The sequence below is a fragment of the Agelaius phoeniceus genome, chromosome 3 (genome assembly GCF_051311805.1).
Source record: "Agelaius phoeniceus isolate bAgePho1 chromosome 3, bAgePho1.hap1, whole genome shotgun sequence".
Lineage (NCBI taxonomy): Eukaryota > Metazoa > Chordata > Aves > Passeriformes > Icteridae > Agelaius > Agelaius phoeniceus.
Window position 1 is genome coordinate 107,433,623 of NC_135267.1, and position 15,688 is coordinate 107,449,310.

General features: G+C 46.3%; 1 protein-coding gene across 1 annotated transcript in view; it reads left to right on the top strand.

Annotated features, from left to right (window-relative positions):
- The first annotated feature begins 1,046 nt into the window (after positions 1 to 1,046).
- Positions 1,047 to 15,688, top strand: part of ISM1 (isthmin 1) — a 41,108-nt gene continuing 26,466 nt past the window's right edge. Inside the window, exon 1 of the mRNA XM_054630503.2 lies at positions 1,047 to 1,215. Within this exon, the coding sequence (XP_054486478.2) occupies positions 1,081 to 1,215 (135 nt within the window). The 5' untranslated portion in view covers positions 1,047 to 1,080. The remainder of the gene's footprint in view (positions 1,216 to 15,688) is intronic.

The window sequence follows — 15,688 nt, forward strand, 5'->3', positions numbered from 1 at the left end:
CAGCCCCAGGGCACTGGAGGGAAGAGAGAGGAGAGATGGAGCCAGGTATCCAGCTCCCCGGGAGGGCAGCGGGCAGCTGAAGCTTTTCGCATCCCCTCGACCCAGATCTGCCCCCCATCCCATTTCCCACGGCTGAGCCAGGGGAGGAAGAGGAAGGGGGACGGGAGAGGGAAGCTGCAATCTGCCCCCTTTTTTTCCCGGGGAGCTCGCAGCTCGAGGGGAGCTGGGAGCCGGCGGGGGTCGCGGCGTGCCCCGCTCCGTTCTCCCCGCACGGCGAGGGGCCGGGGCAGCGCGGGCCGGGCAGGGCAGGGCCGGGCAGAGCAGGGCAGGGCCGGGCAGGGCAGGGCGACGCCTCGACGGCCGTCGGGAGGGGAGGGGGGAGCGGCGGGGCGGGCGAGGACACAGCGGCGGCGGCGGGGGAAGCTGGTTCGGGGGCCACCCCCATCCCCGCGCACGGAGGGAGGCGATAGCCCCGAGCTCTCTCCTCCCCTCGGAGCGTCCCGGCTTCCCCGCCATGTGAGACTCGTCCCCGGCCCCCCCCGCCTCGCTCTCCTCCCTCCTCCCTCTCCGTCGCACACGCACTCCCGGCTCCCCCCGTGCTCGCAGCGTGTCCCCGCCGGCCGCCGAAAGCCGCTGCTCTCCGCCGGCCGCGGCTCCCCGAGGCGGCGGGGGTTCGGCCGCCCGCTCCCTCCTTCCGACGGCCCGCGGTGCCTCTGGCTTGCAGGGCTGCCCGCAGAGACGCCGCCGGCCCCGGGTACCTGCCGCCCGCCGCCGGGCAGCGCCGGGACTCTGGCCGCATCCCGCCCCGACGTGGCTCCGCCGTGGTGCGGCGGCCCCCGCTGCTGCTGCTGCTGCTGCTGCTGCTGCTGCTGCCGCCGCTGCCCCGCGCCCGCCGCCCGCCCCGCCGACGCCGAGAGCGGCGCGGTCCCCGCCGCCCGTCCTGCGGCTCCCGGGGCCGGGGCCGGGGCCGCTCCGGTGGCGGCCCCGGCGGCGGCGGCCGCCGCGGCTCCTCCTCCTCCTCCGCCTCCTCCGCGCCCGCCGCCGCCGCCGCGGGGCCCTAAAGCCGCCCGGCTCAAGAGGATGGTGCGGCTGGCGGCCGAGCTGCTGCTGCTGCTGGGGCTGCTCCTGCTCACCTTGCACATCACCGTGCTGCGCGGCGGCGGCGGAGGAGAGCCGCACGCCCCCTCGGCTGCCGGCAACCACAGCCAGCGGCAGGTGAGTGCCGCCCGCCTCCCGCGCACCCTCCCGCGTCCCCCGGGGGCAGCGCGGGGCTGGCCGAGCTGAGGGAGCCGGCGCCGTGCACCTGCCCCGTCCGCCGCCTCCTCCTCCTCCTCCTCCTCCTCACGCCGCCCCGCCCGGCCGGCCCCGAGGGCTCCCCCGCCCGAGGGCTTTCCCCGGGGCTTTTTTTACGGGGTGTCCCCCGCCCTCCTTGGCTTTAGGCTGTCGGGGCAGCGGTGGCAAAGGCAGAGGCGTCGGGGCGGCTCCCACGCGTGTTCCCGCAGCGGACGGCGGGCAGCGCACCTGGGGAGCCGGTGGGGCAGGCAAAGGATGGGAGCAGCCGTGTCGGGCACGGCGTGTCCCACCCAGGGCATCCTCCCTTCGTGGGGCACAGGATTCCCCAGAGTGAGAGGGGAACTGATGGGTGTATGGTCTCGGGAAGTGTTGGAGTTAAGTGAATGGCTTTCCTTGGAAAGCACCAAGAGACAGGCTGACATTCAGTCCTGAAATAGGCAAGAAACTTAGGGTTATAAGTGCTTGTGATGTGAAGCACAGCGCTTGTGACCCAGCTAGCCCATTCCAGGCTTTTGAAAGACTTCTCCCATGAAACTCCACTGTGTATTATGTCTGGCAGAGGTGAAGGACAATTTTTTGTTCTGTTTCGATATTCTTGCAGGTCGTTCTTTTTATTCAGTATCACATGTTGCCATTCATGTATAATGGTTGGAGACAGTGATCAAAGCTGCAGCATCACCAACACCCGCAGACAAACTTGTAAATCTCTGGTCAGTTGCATGTGCCCTGGCCAGCTCTCTTCTCCTCCATCCAAGCGGTAAAATAGAATCAACTACCAAGTCATGGGATAAACTGACAAAAAAATGTCAGAATTATTATCGCCATAAATTTCTGTAAACCATCCATCATCTGGGTAAGAATCATAGCACCAGCAGAGGATAAAAGCCGAGGAGAAGTCAGGAGAGTGCAGGCTGCACTGGTCACTCCATGCAGGGGATCCCCAGCTGGTGGTCCACAACATGAATGCACTGGCCACGGGAGGGAACCCAGAGCTGCAGGCTCAACATCCCAGCCACAGCCTGGAGCCAGGTGCCCCCTAACTCAGAAAACCTCCTGCTGGACTTGGTGGGAGTCCTGCTGGGGAGTGCTGAGCCCTGCACTGTGGGTCAGGCCCCACCATGCTCTCGCTGCAGTTTTATAACCGGCTTGACATTCCAGGATGTGTTTTTTTTAATATCTGCAAGATTTCGGGTAATAATGTTTTATAAATGATGCTTTCTTTTCTCATGGGCACTGGGAATGCCTTTTTAAACGATGTTCCTTGGAAAAGTAAATTTGGAGAGGTTTTTTATGAGGTGTTTGCTATCATTAGAATAACCCTGAATTTGCCTTTTCTTGACAGGCTTGTAACATAATGAGAGAAACATCTGGGCAAGTGGGAACTCTGGGTGATGCCATTTCCCTGAGGAGCTCCTTTTAGAGCACTCTTGTAAGGTTAGGGTGAAACAGGAGGAAAATCATCTTCAGATAATTATCTTGGATTATTATCATTGCAGTTGGCTGTCTCATGAAAACCTGTAGATTGCTGGCTTCAAGAATTTTTTCTGTTCGGTGATGTTTTGCAGATTACCTTAATAAACTCTGCGCCTTTAAGCACCGTGATAGCTTTAGCAGTTCATATTTTCATAATGTTTTGCCATTTGTAGAGTTGAAATTCTTACATACTTCCCAACTCCATTGATTCTGCAGTTATGTACTTGAGAGACAGTGTCTGTACAAAACATTACCGGGGGAAAGGATATTGATTAGAGCAATTGGTTAAACAGATGGAAGTCTATCTATTTTCTGGTTTTATAACTTCCAGGGATTCTATTGCTGGCTTTAGAAAGTTGCACTTAAGCAGGCAGATGCTCAATGAAAATTTTGCACTGGGGTCTTCTGATTTTGGCAGGTTTTGGGCTGTATCATGGCACGTGCTGAAGTAAATGCAAAATCCCGGTGCACTGCACTCACAGGGAGAGAATCGGTGTGGAAAATACTGCACAAATTCAGACTTGTTGGTATGAGCACTTAGACTTCTCTCAGGGTTTTTCTGTCCTGGTACATCTGTGGAGAGGAGTGATTGTGAGAAGTGAGTAGATGGGTGTTGCATTTGATGAAATTTCTCTTGAAGAAGTGTGGCAAATCCAGGAAAGAGTAATCTTTGCAACAAAGATGTTTGTAGGTGTCTTTTGACATGGCAAATTTGTATCAAAAGTCCCTGGCAATTGTCAAAGAGAGGATATGGTCTATTAGGGCTTAGGCAGTCTGTTTGCACAAATGAGGTAGAATTGGGTCCTTTTTACATAAAATGAATTCAGGAAGAATCCTTCATAATCTTAAAATCCTGTTGGAGATTTAAATAGTCTAAAACACTTGTAAGCATTTGAAGTCGGATTCAGTGAGAGAAGGAAGAGCTTCTCTTTCTCCCGTCCTTGGTCCTTCAAAGGAAGGAAGGATTTTGTAGGATAGGTTTTGATTTCCTTTGGTCGTTCAGTTGGGTTAACCCCTGCAATTAATTGGACTGAGAGATGAAAGAAATATAGAAAAAAAACCCCTTCCATCCTAAAATTATCAAGTTATTTTTTCCTTGCTCTTGCTGCTGTTAGAAGGGGGCTGTGGCAGGGCAAATGAGCACAAAATGGGAAACCCATGCTGGAGTTGTAAAACAGCTCACAATCTTGAGTTATGAGAGGGAATCAGCCTTGTGTTTCTCAGTGAGATTTTATTCCCTTCCTTCCATCTCTTCCAAATGGGAAAAAAAAATGGATAACTGAGGAAGGGGGAGATTTTTTTCTGCTGAGAATTCTACTAGGTCTAATTTAATTATCATCCATAAGCTGTTCTGGAGCATATTTACGAAATAAAGAACTATAGACTTTCTTTTCTGAAGAAGAGCAAATGAAGCTATATTAAGAGATGGAAAAAAGCAGCTTGGGTATGTTTTTATCTTTTTACATAGTTCTAAAACCAAGGGAAGGCTTGAACATAAATTTTGGAAGACATTTTTAATACTTTACGATGCTCTAAAATCTGTGTTTTCATTCTGAGAGAAAATATTTCATCGTGAAGTTTATCCCCTTCACTTCTAATTTTTCCATAGCAAGCCTTGCACACCAAGAATAACAGTGTTCCCACACCAAGAAAAATGACCTTGTAAAATGCAGTAGCAGAGCCACCAACAATATATGCCATAGCACATGAAGTCAGATTCTCCACTGCAATTCTTGCAGCAGTATTACATTAGCCTGAAACTCAGTAGTTGTGCCTAAAACTGGAGCCGTGTAAGGAAACATCATTTGAAAAGCAGCACAATGCTGTAAACACATTTTTTTTTTCTTTTAATCCCCCTGCTCCTGCCCTTGTCCCCCTCTTCAATAAGCATGCAAAGCAGTTACACCCTGTTGGAAATGCTCTCTGAGCCCTACCAGAAAAAACACATTCTGTGTGGGGGTACCAGTTGTGGGTTTCTCTGGGTCTGCATTGAAGGCACTTGAGATGGTATTTCATGTTTGGACTCCAGTGTTTATTATTTCTTATCAGTAAAACAGTCTCATTACTGTGGGTTCAGCAGCTTTTCATTAGAAGGCACAAAATAGCCAACAATCTCTTGTTACAAGGTCTTTTAAGAAAAAACTATCCAATTAAGAACTGACACCTGGATTATTTTCCCTTTTACCCCAATAACTGATCCCAAAGAGCTGCAATGGGGAATTTTCTGCCCAATTACAGAATGCCACCCAAACCCATGGAGAAGAAGGAAGAAGAAGCATGAAGAAGAAACCCAGGACAACACCTTGTGCCCTCCATCTTGCTTCCATCCACAAAATACTCAAAATCCCAAAACCTAAATTTCCCACCAAGTGATTCACCTACACTGCTCTCTAGAATCTGTTTCTCACTTTTGTGGATTCTGGTCTATTCTGGAGTTTAGGAAACTTTCTCCATGAGTGAGGGTCAAAGTCAGTGCTGCCCTGGGGGTCAGGGCACCCCAGAGCAGACAGAGAAATATTCCCAGTGCCTGGGTTTCCACAGTCCTGCTGCTTATAAATGGTTGCACAGGAGTCACTCTCTAAGCTGTGTGACCAGCCCTTTACAGGGATGAGCTTGTAATTTTCTCCCAAGATCCCCAGTTCAGTGCCATGAGTGGTTTAGCCATGGTCTGCTGTCTGCTACCTTTGCTGGGGTGCATCTCAGTCTCTTCAGGGCTTGTGAGTTCTTGCTGACCCTTGTACTGCATTCAGGCAATTTGTAAAACTATCTCCAGTTTTCAGCTTTCAGGCTTCTTCAGCTAAGTAGGACTCAAGCTGTTTTACTTTGAGAGCATTTTAGACTCTTTTTTTTTTTTTAAGTAAATTTGAGCTCTGGAGCTTTACATTTGGTTTGCTCTGTTAGGAAACGATTGTCTACATCATCTTTGAAAACCTGTCCATTCCACATTCTGCCTTCTTGTTTTCCAGACTGCCTCTAGCCTGTATAAGGTGCCAGTAAGTGGATGTACACTGTGTATTTAATATGAACCCTAAATCCTTCCCTGCCTTAAGAGACGTTCATACATTACATGAACAGAACATACATTACATGCTTCCAGAGCAGGTGGCTTGTGAGCTGGGCAGGCTGATTCTCTGTAAGCCAGAATCTCTTTTGGTGAGGGGGTTCCTCATCACAGGGGATGCTGTTTTGTGCTTTTTGGCAGTGACAGTGGAACCTGTTCTGAGCTTTGCTGTGTAGATTCTTAGCTAAGGCTCACCCTTTGGCATGTGTTCTCCCAGCTATGTACTGAGATTCAGCAATGGCTTAGACCATGTGCAGTTCATTCTCTGCTCTCCCAGGGGAGGGAACTGTGTGTGCTCTTTCGTGGCTTGGCTCTTGGGCTGTGGCTTGTTCCAGGATCCAGGGAAGGGTGGTCAGCTTTACGTGTGCTGCTGCTGCATGCAAGGAAGCAAAGGATAAAATGGGAAGCAAGGGTGAAGGAATGAGGTTGCTGCACTGAGCAGAGGACCATTTTCTGGCATCCTTTCTCCTTTCAAACCCAGCTCCCAGAAATCTCCAGAAAGCTTTAATTTAACTTCTCTTCATACCTATCACTTTGATTAATTTCATAGCAAACCAAAGTATCCTTGGTGTAAAAGTGCTACTGCACCTTCAGGGTAGGATGTGGCAAGGATTTTAGTATCTTAGACTCCTGCAATAACTCAGAACAGTTATCCAAGAATATTGTACTTGTGGCTGCAAGGAGCAATATTAGGCAGGTGTGAATGTAACTTCCTGAGTTAAATTTTACCAAGATGTTTGGATGAGGCATATTTTGCCAAACATCTCTTAAGCTCAACAGCAAACAGTTACTGTACAGCTTATCTTGGATCATCACTGATAAATACCTGGCATTAAATCACAAGGTGCCTCTCTATTTTGTCTCTGTAACTACAGGTCAGAGCAGTTTTTTCCTAGTGCCTCATACTGAAGAATCTCTTTGAGTTATTTATTTCTCTTTAAAGCAAGATTTAGGATTGTTTTCCAGCTCTTTATAGTATTGGGCTATTTGTAAGAAGAAAGCAGAGTGTGTGTTCTAAATTCATCCTGGCCCATCACAGTGTCTTCACATTCATTCCCATGGTCCTGGAGCCAAACACAAAACACAGTGGCTGCTACAGGGAGAGGTCCAGTGACATGGTGGAGCTGCATTGGTGCTTTCCACTTTGTCCCATCTAACCTGGACTACCAGCACAAGTTCTGGAGTAGCTTTTATTTTTAACTTTTGTTGATTGTGTGGAGAAGTTTGTTCTACACAGGAAGAACAAACTCCAGAAATCTCCAGAAAGCATTAATTAAACTTCTCTTCATACCTATCACTTTGATTAATTTCACAGCAAACCAAAGTATCCTTGGTGGAAAAGGGCTACTGCACCTCAATAATTCAGAACAGCTATCCAAGAATATTGCAGTTATGGCTTCAAGGAGCAATGTTAGGCAGGTGTGAATGTAACTTCCTGAGTTAAATTTTACCAAGATGTTTGGATGAGGCATATTTTGCTAATTTTGGTCACGGCAGGTATAACAACCACTCTGCTCCTGACCCCTTGCTCTTACTTGCTTGGTATTAAACTCTCTCCTTTGCTTCTCCTGCTTTGGTTGCCAACCCTTAGGTTCAGTCACATTTCCCTGTTCTGTCCTTTCCCAGTGCCAGCTGCCCACAGAAGGAGGAGGCCTAGAGCTGCAGCTCTGCTGGTGGCCTCAACAATTTCTTCATCATTGTGCTGTGTGGTGCTGCTCAGTGTGTACTCCCCTGTGGTTTGTAACATCACTTTTATGACCTGCAGGTACTTAGAGGTTCCCAGTACTCAGAGGTTCAGCACACTGAGCTGTTTGACACCTTGCTCTGCTGTGGAATTCCTTTGCTGAGGTGACATCTGCTTAACCAGTACAGGTTATGTTGGATGTAAATTGGGAACTGTGGCTTGAATCCAGAATTGTTCTTTTGTCTCTGCTCATATCTACAACATCTCTGTGTCAGTAATCAATGCTGAATTGTTCCAAAGTGTGGAAATCTCCATCAAAGAAAACAATGAAAGAATTGTTGCTAAGGTGGAAACACTTGTGTTAAGCTCTCAGATGCTGTGTTATGTCACAGCATCTCAGAACTTGACAGAAAGTGAAATCCAGAAGGCTTCATTGATAGTAGTATTGATAATGATGCAGACAATGCAGGCTTGGCCTGCCAACATAATGTGTATGTTTGAAAACTTTCTGAAATCATATGTGATAGAGATGACTTCTGAAATCCCAGTCACTGGTAGGTATTCCAGTGGGAAGAAAAAATCAGGTTGCAAATCTCTAATGTTTTCTAAGATGCACTGGTTTGTGAACATTCATGCTTAAGAATTTCTCCTCTGTTTTCCTTTATTATGTAAAAGTGCACAGAGTGCAAGTAATACTAGAAAATTATTTTGCATTCTTCTCTTATGCTTACATTCTTCTACATTACTTTAAAATCTTGAAATACACTCCTATTTTGAATATATAGATAGACAATTGAGATATTTCCTTACACAAGTGTAAACCTAAAATACTGAAGCCATGTAATTTTGCTCAGTGCTTACATCCTGACTTAGCAGCTTTGGCAGGTTTAACTGTGAGCACTGGTTGTTTTATGCTCTTCTGGGTGTTTTGCCAGTGTTTCTCACAAACAGATGTGGTAGTACCCAGTTGTGCCTCATTTGTTCTCTTCATGGTGTTGGTTAGTGCTTACTTGGTCCTTTTGTTACTGCTCTTACCTTGCTGTCTGCTTTCAGACTACACTACATGAAAGCCCTTTGAACTGACTGAGTAATGTTCAGTTATCAGAAAGGTGACTTTTTTAGGGTATTATTTCTCAGTGGTGTCTTTTTCTCCCCCTGATTTTACTTTTCAAATGTCAACCCAAGCTTATGGAGGTTGAGGTTTCGGTATTGTGGTGTAGCTTGTGAGCAATGTGCAGTGCAGTGGGTCTCCAGCCTGAATAGAGGCACTGTCAGAGATGAATAATGAAGTGTTAACTTTAAAGTGAAAAATACAAAGTGCTTCAGTAAAAGGCAGAAGGAAGCACTCAGTGATGCAGTGGTTACTGCTGCACTTTAAGACCATTGTGCCTATTTTACAAGTTTTAAAGACAGTAAATGCCAGGCTAAATTCATAGTCCAAAGCATAGAGATGAATAACATTTCCAAGAAACAGCGCAGTGAGCTCACTGGTACATCAGCAAGAGCAGAATATTTCCAGTGTTGGTATTTCCATGAACTTTTGATTTGAAATACCAGAAAAAGAAAGAAAACAAAGTGAAATGTAACTTATTATTGTAATAAGGGATGGCTTGCCACAGTGGTCACTTCTGTGGCACCAGAATGCTTGGGTAGAGGAGCTGGTGTGGGCGTTACTGGTAAGCAGTTCCTTTATCCTTTTGTCCTTGTTTTTCAAGTGCTTAGAGAACTCATAGCCATGGGTCATATCTTTTTTATTCCTCTCTTCTAGCAGTCTGGCTGGACTAAAGCAGGCCTGGAGTTGTTCATCTCTAAGCCTTTAATGTAGGGAGGTGCTCCTGAAGATGAGAGGGGGGAAATCAGGGATGAAAACTTTCTCTCACACTCCTGGTGGAGTCAGTGCACATTGAAAGGCAGGAGGAGTGCAAACATCCCTTGGCTTTCATGCTTCTGTGCTAGATCTGCCTTCTCAGTGTGTTTAAATTGACCTCCTTCCACTGACTTCCACAAAGCAAGGCAAGTCAATGATTTGTGTCAGCTGCAGAGCCAAGATCCTCTTGAATATGAATCTTTCAGAGCTCAGTTTTCCCTCAGAACTGATAAGCACACAGCAAATGTCATCAGGACCTCCATCCATAAGGATGAGCTGGGCCCTGCAGCGTGGCTTTCTTCATGTTGCATGAATTAATTTCCATCTGCTATGTTTCTCTGCACTGAAAAATCCAGGTGTTTGTTCCACAGTAGTTCTTCTTCCTTGGGAAGATTGACATTTCCTCTTTGCCAGCATGGCTGTTGAGATCAGTTCTCATGACAAAACCAGGGAGTTCTCTGTAAGTACCTATAAAAGCCAATAGTGCCCCATCTGTTTCTGCCACTCTAAGAAAAGTGGATTCTTCCTCTTCTGGAGCTGTCACTGGGTCCATGTCATCCATGGGACAGGTTTAACTTCCTGAATGCTCCTTTCAGGCATCTTGCCTTTGCATTCTCATTGAGTCGGGTGCTCAGGTACTGAGGTTGGGCACTCAGTCAAAACACTTCCACAAATGGAGGAATGCCCAGGAATTCTGAGCAGGAGGTGAAGTCCTTGCACTGAAAGAGATGTGCTGCAGGCTGTGATGGCAGGAGGTGACAGCAGAGAAATTGTAACAGAAATAACAGGCAGGAGGACCTAGTGATAAGACAGCTATTTTTTTGAGCTAGTGCTTCAAAAATCAGTGACACAGCTTTGGTATCTTTATTGCCTTAGAAATAACCCAGCAGCCTCAGAAGAAACCATCATTACTCCACTGGAAGCTGCTGCTGAAGTTTATAAAGATAAAACATAAATTTGCTTAGTTTTACCTGCCATGTGCATCAGTGCAGGATTTCAGAATAAGTATGAGAGTGGTCTCAATATAACCAGATATCTACTAATGTCTGTTTGCACAAGCTACCCAAAGAAACAAAAATGATTAATAGTTTCCAACAGAAAATGAGAACCATAGCTGTCTAGCATAGATTCTGTAACACCCCACTCTACTTGCCTCCTACATCATGTAAATTGTTTATGAACTATTTAATTTTATAGCCAGAAATTATTTCTCTTCTATTTAGCAACATGAGAGCAATAAAAATGCCTCTGTCTTTAATGTCTGCTGATTCAACTCTCATCTGAAAGTTACCTCTGGAAGTTACCTCAGTAATCAGACTGGAGTTGTTTAAGATGCAGTCTGTATATCAGCATTTTGTGCTCCTGATTTTAAGATTCTCTGGTCAGAAGAAGTCTGTAAAGGCTCACTGCACAGAGCAGGCTATAACAAAGCAGTTAATGATTCTCATGGCATGAATGCTGCCATTACAGTTTATTTGAATGATGCTGGCATTCTATCTTAAATATATCACTTTTTATTAGTTGTTTGAGGTATTTTTTTGAAACCAACTCAATATCTGGCCTGGGTATGCATCTTAGCTAAACTATAACCTAGCCAGTCCATGCCTTTTGCCCTGTGGAGTGCCCAGAGTTTTTCAAAACATGTAACCACAGTGATATTTTTATAAAGGAATGTTCACCTCATGGGATTTTTTAAAGGTGTTCTATTTTTTTTTCCAAGTTACAGCTTCACTTTATTGTACATGATGTCCAATAAAAAAGATATATGTCTGTGATTGGACTTTGAAAAAGGGCCATGGTGCCTATTCCATTTAAAGGGAATGAAGTCAAGCAGTAAATTTGCTGGTCGCCCTTTTCATATTGACTGTATCTTGGCCAGCAGTTGGTCTTTGATGTTGTAACAATAGAGCAAAGGCAGAGGAGGAGGAGGATTAGGACCTCCATAATATAAAAACAAGCCTGCATTCATCATGATTTTTATAGAGCACAGTCCCTGTCTATTGGAGGTTTGCACTATAGGCTTAATGTTCTGCAGAAGGGTACAGCAACTTTAACATTTGCCAGTGGTTTACAATTCATCCATCATTATTCCTACCATCTCTTCTTAATTCAGTTTGTTTAGGCATTCAGCATTTGACTTTTTCTATCATGTTATTCCTCTCTACAAGAGGAAAACAGATGTTTGTCAGGCAGCACAGAGCTCCTGGAGTATCGTTTTCCGTTTTGGGGGTTGATAGTGACATTATTTATGAAAGGCTCACTGCAGCTGGCCAGTAGAGTATCCATTCCTCACCTTGTGCTTTAAAGTCCAGGCTTTTATTGGGAAAGAATGGGGGACTTGATATGTGTGTGTCTAACATTTGTGAATTTATACCTCAAAGGGGACCCAGGGCAGCCACACTACCTGTGACTTCAGGTGTATCAAAAGAATAAGGGCAGAGGTTTCAAATGAGCTGTTTGGCCTGGTAGAGTCCTGGAGAATTTTGATGTGTGTTGAAATGGTATCAGCACCAGCTCTCAATCCAAACATGCAGGAGGAAAAGGGTCATCCACTTCCTGAAAATGTTCAAGGTACCAAGATGTGCTGAGTGCTGGTGGGAGCAGATAGGCCTCAAAATGTGAGCAGAGCTTGGAAAGAGACAAATAATCCATAATGTGCTGTGTGCAGCACAGGAAATGTGGAAGGCAGCATGAAGGGAGTGTTCCAGGGGTATGATAATGGTAGCAGCAATGAAGGGAGTGTTCCAGGGGTGTGATGATGGCAGCAGCCATGAAGGGAGTGTTCCAGGGGTGTGATGATGGCAGCAGCCATGAAGGGAGTGTTCCAGGGGTGTGATGATGGCAGCAGCCATGAAGGGAGTGTTCCAGGGGTGTGATGATGGCAGCAGCAATGAAGGGAGTGTTCCAGGGGTGTGATGATGGCAGCAGCCATGAAGGGAGTGTTCCAGGGGTGTGATGATGGCAGCAGCAATGAGCCTGCTCCAAGGGGATCCAAAGGCAGCTCTTAGGAAATGGTCTGGGGCTGGATCAGGTTAAATTGCTTTGCTGCACCAAATTCCAGTGGCTCTTGCTTAAGGCATGATCCTGAAGTCCACTGACAAGGCAAAACATCAGGGAGCTTGTCTGCCAGACTCCAAAGACACCTGTCCCAAGGAAGGGAAGGGGTGAGGGGAAGATGCCAATCTGTGATGCATTTGACAGTTCAGCACTTGATTTAGTGATGAATCCTGTGCCTTCTAGGGGTTCAGATTAGACCTGTGAGTCCAAAGCCATGAACAAGTCACTGCTTGCCAGCTGAGCTGCAGTAGCTCCTTAGATGTCTTATTCCACCTTCATCCTGCACAAAATATGAGGTGAATTTATATTTTAGTGACTCAGCACTGAGCAAACAAACCCTGCCCACAACTCTTATCAGGGTGACAGCAGACTGTCCTCAGACCAAGCACAGGGCTTGTCAGTGGGGAATCTGGTTTTTAGTGAACATCTACCATGATGGCCATTTTCTGCAGCAGATGTAATGAGGCAGCATCAGGTGCAGAAAATGCTCACCTTCCATTTCTGTGCTCAGTTCTGTGTGTCCTACATCCAACCCAGATTGTGTTGTCTTGGCTGTTGCTGTTTTCCTCAGCTGCTGAAAGCAAACTACATGAGGCTCAGCCAGTATAAGGTGAGGGTTCTGGCTAGTTAGAGGCATCACCTAGTGTTTAAAATGGTTTGCCCTTGAGAGATCAATAGCTCTGAAAAAGCTGCTGAAATCCTCCAGTGGATGTGAATTTGATCCCTGCTCTTCTTTGATCTGGCATTCATGGCCCTTTGAATAATGTAAATCAAAGCTGCCTTTCTCACCTACCCATCCCTTTTTTCTTCTTCTGTCTCCTACGAGGATCATTTTTTCATGTTCTTAGGAATACAGCTTTGGCTGTCTGAACATCAAGATAAAACAAACTCATTATTTGCATAACATCAGAGTAAGGGCCAGATTAATACCACCTCTCTGATTTTTTTTTTTCATCCTTTGTGCTATTCCTACAATAAAATACAAGGGGAGTATGCAGCTGAAGTCATGTGTTTGCACACATATGGACTGAGTGGGGGAAAAGAGATGCATGTGCCAATTCTCTGAAATGCACTGCTGCCATTGATAAAAGGAGCAGCAATTACATTGTTATATTGGGTTATAAACCCCATAATACTACCATGACAATTATTGCAGTTTGCTTGTGAGAGCTGTATGAGGAGAAAATATATATATTTATTTCTTTAGCAGAGTTAAGTAGCTGGAAGTGAGTTCTGAGCCATAGCCTTCAGTGTCTTTGCTGCTTTTGCTTTGGGATCTCTCTTTGTATAGAGCTGTTCTCCCTCCTTGGATATGGCTTATCCACAAGGGTCCCATCTCTGTTCCTTACCAGAGGAGATGAGGGCACACAAAATTGAGCTTCTTATCTTTCCTCTCTTACCTTGCTGCTGTGTTGGGCTGCTGGGACTAATCTAAAGATGCCTTTTGCCTGCTCCCATACACTTTATTGTCAGTGGCATCTGGGTGGCTTCAGGCACATGCTAAGACTATAACAACTTTAAAAAATAAAACCATTTACCCTAAAAATAGCTCAGAACTAACTAGTGATCATGGTGTGGGAGGGAGACAGAAATGAAGATATTCTCATTTCACGTAAGTGTCAGATTCAAAAGCATCTGCCTTGTGCAGTGCATGTATGGAATTCATTTCCTGTCTGCAGTCGATTGGAATGCCCCCCGAGTCGTTAGAAATTGAAAATCAAGTCATGCTTCTTTAATCAGCTCTAGGAAATAGCCCCCTCCCTAACTGTTCTAGGAAAATTTATATATACATGCACTGAATTCACGGTGCAAAAAGCCAGCGCTTCTCTCCAGGGCACATCCTTTCTCCCCTCTTAGACAGAGAAGGGGTTCTCAGTGTCTTGCCATGGTGTGCCACCTATCCACTCACTTGCTCTTCTTCCCCATCATGTCACTGGAGGGAGGCCTTTCTCCTGTGAATCCACCTCCTCTGCTTTCTTGATCACTCAGGCAGCCCAGGGAGGTGGAGAGAGAGAGCAGGATGTCTGTCAGGTACCTGCTGCCAATTCCCTGAATTCTGGGGCTCTGGCTGGGCCCTCCCAGGGGGTTCCCCTGTCAGGGGAGACCCTCCTGGAGTGGGCTTGTGTCAGGAAAGAGAGATGCACTGGATTTTTTCAGTCTTCAGGTTCTTGTTTGTTGTTATCTTATTTAGAGTTTTGCACGCTGTCCACACCAGGCTCGGTGCACTGGAAAAGCACCACAAAAATGGCCAACAATCTCTTGTTACAAGGTCTTTTAAAGCTAAACTATCCAATTAAGAACTGACACCTAGATTATTTTCCCTTTTAACCCAATAACTGATCCCAAAGAGCCCACAATGTGGACTTTTCTGCCCAATTACAAAATGCCACCCAAACCCATGAAGAAGAAGGAAGAAGAAGCATGAAGAAGAAACCCAGGACAACACCCTGTGCCCTCCATCTTGCTTCCATCCACAACATACTCAAAATCCCAAAACCTGAATTTCCCACCAAGTGATTCACCTACACTGCTCTCTAGAATCTATTTCACACTTTTGTGGATTCTGGTCTATTCTGGAGTTTAGGAAACTTTCTCCATGACTGAGGGTCAAAGTCAGTGCTGCCCTGGGGGTCAGGGCACCCCAGAGCAGACAGAGAAATATTCCCAGTGCCCTGGGTTTCCACAGATGTCCACTGCTGATGGCTTGATATGAAACCACAGCAAGTGTTGCCTCTGTGTGCAAATGCCATGTATGCTAACTACTTGCAGTTGCTCCTGTATCAGTCTCCAGAGTTTTCTAACCAGAGAGGGTAAAGCTGTGCACTTGAAAGAGTATTTGCCTGCAGGAGCTGAGGTGCGTGGTCCTGAGGCAGCTGCTCAGATTTCTGCTGCTGTTTTGCTGTAAACTCCTGGGTGCAGTAACCCCTTCCAGAGAGTGTTGTGGTGCACAGATATTGAAGGTGAACAAACACTGCCTTTCCTCTGCCTCCACCCTCTCACTTCCATCCAAAGGAAAGTGAGCATTTGTGGGGAAGGCAGCTAAGGGAGAGGCACATAAATTATCTAGCAGCCATTTGATGGGGTGTGTGTGTGTTTTGAGCACCAAGACTAAAGTGATTTGCCTTTTTTCAGGCACAGAAGTAGCTTTGCCAGAAGCACAGGAAACATCATGTTTTTGGAATATAACACTTGTCTGCTTTCTTGCTTTCCCGTTATTAGCTTTTGCTTATGTGATGAAGTCATCATGTAACTT